The 4,492-nt window shown below is 52.5% G+C and overlaps 1 protein-coding gene across 1 annotated transcript in view; it reads left to right on the top strand.

Annotated features, from left to right (window-relative positions):
- The window catches only part of CCDC57 (coiled-coil domain containing 57), a 142,921-nt gene that overhangs the window by 6,269 nt on the left and 132,160 nt on the right, over positions 1–4,492 (top strand). The window contains exons 2-3 of the mRNA XM_011926598.1: positions 289–703; positions 3,180–3,288. Of these exons, the coding sequence (XP_011781988.1) occupies positions 297–703; positions 3,180–3,288 (516 nt within the window). The 5' untranslated portion in view covers positions 289–296. The remainder of the gene's footprint in view (positions 1–288; positions 704–3,179; positions 3,289–4,492) is intronic.

Genomic DNA, 4,492 nt, shown 5'->3' with positions numbered 1-4,492 from the left:
CCCACCTTGACCTCCTAAAGTGCTGGGATTACAGGCATGAGCCACCACGCTCAGCCTAATTTTTGTATTTTTAGTAGAGACAGGTTTTTGCCATGTTGACCAGGCTGTTCTTGAACTCCTGACCTCAGGTGATCTGCCTGCCTCAGCCTCCCAAAGGGCTGGGATTACAGGCGTGAGCCGCTGCGCCCGGCCATGGTAACTGTTGATAGGGAATGTGAGGTGGGTACTGTGGAAGGAAAATTAGGGCCCCTCACAGTGCACGCCGCACCTGCCTTCTCTTTACTGCAGCGGCCACCATGCTGCCACTGGACTCAGAGCCGGCCCTGGATGAGCTGCTGCTTCGCAAGCAGGAGGAGTGGAGGGCGTTGCAGGCCCACCGCAGCCAGCTGCAGGAGGCGGCTCTGCAGGACACACGGAGCCAGCTGCAGGAGGCGCAGGGGAAACTGCGGTGCCTGCAGGAGGACTTTGTCTACAACCTTCAGGTGCTGGAGGAGCGGGACCTCGAGCTGGAGCGCTATGACGCCGCCTTCGCCCGGGCCAGGGACTGGGAGGAGGCCAGGCGGGCAGAGGTGAGCGAGCTCAAGATAGAGGCGGCTAAGCTGAGGCAGGCGCTAGCCAGAGAGGCCAGGAAGGTGGAGGAGCTGCAGCAGCAGCAGCAGCTGGTGTGGCAGGAGCATCGCCTGGAGCTGGAGCGCGTCCACAGGTGAGCCACCGACCGACGAGCCCTCCCCCGCAGCACCTGGCGGAGGCCCCCACACGCCCCCTGCTCCGCTGTGCCGCCCGAGCACTGCCCTCCTCCCGCTGCTGATTCCGGGCCACGGGGGCTGGTCTGTCTGAGTGGCCGAGTGCCTCGTGGCCTCTGAACGTGTGTTTGTTGACTGAATGCGTGTGGATCCAGGAATGCCCTGTCTTTTTCTGGGCTCTGATATAACTCTGAAATTAATGGAGATTGGTGTAAATATTTGGAATTTATTTCATTAATTACAAATCTATATTAACACATATTTGAATTTATAATGATTTTAATATGAAGTCTTTAGTAATTTCAAAACCAAATGAGCTGACTTAAGGCAAAGTCGACATAAAAACCTACAGCCTTTGTCGTGGGGCCTGTGGTGGGGCCCCTGGAACTTACCCACCTGCCTGGTATCCCCTCAGCTCCACTCACCCAGCCGTGCTGTGGAGAGTTTGGGGAGACAGGAGGGAAGGAAGGAGGACAGGCTTCTCTGACAAGATCTCCCATCCCCCACTTCAGAAGCACCACAGGTTCGTCATAGCACGTTAGCAGTTAGAGGCCCTTCCTGTGTAATGCGTGTGTGCAGGTGTCAGGAGAGCCAGCTGCACTCTCTGTTTGTACTTAACAGGAGCCTGGATACTTTTTTTTTTGAGACAGAGTTTCGCTGTGTTGCCCAAGCTGGAGTGCAGTGGCGGGATCTCGGCTCACTACAAGCTCCATCTCCCGGGTTCAAGTGGTTCTCCCACCTCAGCCTCCCGAGTAGCTGGGACTATAGGTGCCCACCACCACGCCTGGCTATTATTTTTTTCCTGTATTTTTAGTAGAGATGGGGTTTTGCCATGTTGCCCAGGCTGGTCTTGAACTCCTGACCTCAGGTGATCCACTGGCTTTGGCCTCCTAAAGTGCTGGGATTATAGACATGAGCCACCGCACCTGGCCATAAGCAGCTTTTTAAAGCACTTTTTAAAGCCACAGGAGTAAACTATTCTTATCATAGAAAGCCATTTCTCAGAGAAGACGCTGTGGTGGAATGGCAAAGTGAAAGCCGCCACGGGCCATGTGTTGTGTCATCTCCAGGCCCTAAAGAGAGCCGACTGCGCACACCACTCCGAAATGTGCGTCCAGCACTTTCCTGATCGATTTGTGGTGTCTGTTCTTTGTGTCAGTGTGCTGGGTTCTGCCACACCCTTTTAACTGACCGGCTACCCTCTGTTGTGTGTGCTGGGCCCGTTTGCTCAGAAGGGTCTCAGATGGGTGTGAGCAGGCCAACAGGACCACGCCAGGTGCTCCTGTGCAGCAGAGAGACCTTCTGCGGCAGGTCAGGTGCAAGGAAAGGACACCCACGTTGGTAGGTGCGGTGCCACTCTGGCTCAGAAGCCCCAGCCAGTATTCCGCAGCTAGTATCTCCTGTAGCAGCCCACAGGGATCACGTCTGTGGTCCCTGCAACAGATGTACCCCAACGAGAGTCACTGTCTTCTACGAAGCCCACAGTATTTATGGTTCCTTTATCGCATCTCCCAGTGTGGACAAACAGCATGGATAGAAAGTGCCAGTCAACAGTCATTTGACCCAAGCAGCGCTGCTTGGTAATGTGGCACACACCCATGTGCCACCTTCCCAGGGTCCAGGGAAAGAGCTAGAGAGTTGAGCTGGAGGTCAGCTTCTCCCTGAGTGGAGGGAGAGTGTCTAGAAGCTCCCGTCCCCAGCATGAAGGCTGGCGCTCAGGCTGCACCTTGTCCAGACGCCGAGTCCATGCAGGCGCATGCAGTGCTTGGACAGCTGAGGCCCACTTGCCCTCCGTGTGCATGCTGACTTTCTCATAGCTGTTTTCCAGAGTGTTTAGAGTATCCTTTTATTTTATTTTATTTTATTTTTTGACACGGAGTCTTGCTCTGTCGCCCAGGCTGGAGTGCAGTGGCGCAATCTTGGCTTACTGCAAGCTCCGCTTCCTGGGTTCATGCCATTCTCCTGCCTCAGCCTCCCTAGTAGCTGGGACTACAGGCGCCTGCCACCACACCCAGCTAATTTTTTTGTATTTTAGGTAGAGATGGGGTTTTACCTTGTTAGCCAGGATGGTCTCGATCTCCTGACCTTGTGATCTGCCCACCTCGGACTCCCAAAGTGCTGGGATTATAGGCATGAACCACCGCACCGGTCAGATCTTTCTGGTTTTTGGTTTTCAGGTTTTTTTTTTATTGTATCCTGGACATTTTGGGTTTTATGTTGTGAGACTTTGGGCCCTATTTAATTTCCTCTTTTATAGATTGGTGTAGCATGCTGGTCCAGGTGGGGCTGGAAGTTCTGCTACCCTGTGGGTCCTACTGAAGCCACCCCTTCGTAAAAGCAAAGCACCAACTTTCATGTGTCAAGTACACCTTGAAAATGTATTACCTTTGCTGAATATTTGGTGTGGCTTTTCTTAATGCTGTTTTATTACCACAGTGACAAGAATGGTGAGATCGACCACCACCGGGAACAATATGAAAATCTAAAATGGAGGCTGGAGAGAAAACTTGAGGAGCTCGATGGTGAGCTTGCTCTGCAGAGACAGGTAGAGCCTCTGGGTCAGCCCCTTCCTGGGTGCTTTCCCCGCCTGCCCACTGGGAAACTGAAATCATGTAGGGCTGAGGAAAAGACAACCATTTGGTTCATTGCCTGCATTCCCCGTGGGAGTACAATGGTGTCATCGGGGCAGATGCCACTCTGAGATGGTCTGCAGGGACACAGGATGGGATGTCTACATGCAGCCACCTCCACGGTGTTTCCTTGTTTCCTTTCCTGACGGATTAATCAGGGTTCTCCAGGGAAACAGGCAATAGGAGATGTGTAGATATATAGGAGGTAGATTGTAGGAATTCATTCATGCAGTTATGGAGGCCATGAAGTCCCACAGTTTGCCATTGCAAGCTGGAGAACCTGGGAAGCTGGTGGTGTAATTCAGCCCAGGTGCAAAGGCCTGAGCACCAGGGAGCCACTCATGTGAGTCCTGGTCCAGTTCTGAAGGCTCAAGATGCAGGAGCCCAGTGTCCAAGGCAGGAGAAGGTGAATGTCGCAGCTCAAGCAGAGAGAACGAGTTCACCCTTCATTGCATTTCGTTCTATTCAGGCCCTCAGTGGATTGGATGACACCCGTCCACACTAGGAGGGCAGATCGTCTTTACTTCGTCAGCGGATTGCAATGCTAGTCTCTTCTGGAAACGCCCTTGCAGACGCTCCCAGAAAGACTTTTTTACCAGCTCTCTGGGCAGCCTGTAGCCTAGTCGTTTGACACATGGAATTAACCAGCACACCTCAGAAATGATGAAGCTTTTAAATTTATTTTTAGAAAAGTATAATTTTAAAAACATGAATTTTTACTGTAGAAAAGAATTTGGAATTCAATTATGGTAAGTTTAAAAACAGATGCTTCAACTGACAAATGGCAGTCACCGAATTTCTCCTCGGGGTTCTTGAAACTCAGCCTACACCTCCAAGAGACTCAGTTGTGCTGGGGTTTTGTTGAAAGACACCCTATAGATTTATATCCAGAGACCACAGTCAGAGATGCCGCTACTGTGTGCGTATGTGACAAGGGGCTGCGTCTCTGCAGGTATACATGTGATGAGGGACTGTGCCTGTGCAGGTGCAGGTATATGACATGGGGCTGTGTCTGTGCAGGTGCAGGTATCAGGAGGGGCTGCGTCTCTGCAGGTGTCAGGAGGGGCTGCAGCTCTGCAGGTGTCAGGAGGGACTGCGTCTCTGCAGGTGTCAGGAGGG

The sequence above is a fragment of the Colobus angolensis genome, unplaced genomic scaffold (genome assembly GCF_000951035.1).
Source record: "Colobus angolensis palliatus isolate OR3802 unplaced genomic scaffold, Cang.pa_1.0 Scaffold1, whole genome shotgun sequence".
Lineage (NCBI taxonomy): Eukaryota > Metazoa > Chordata > Mammalia > Primates > Cercopithecidae > Colobus > Colobus angolensis.
This window is presented reverse-complemented; position numbering and strand designations above follow the sequence as displayed.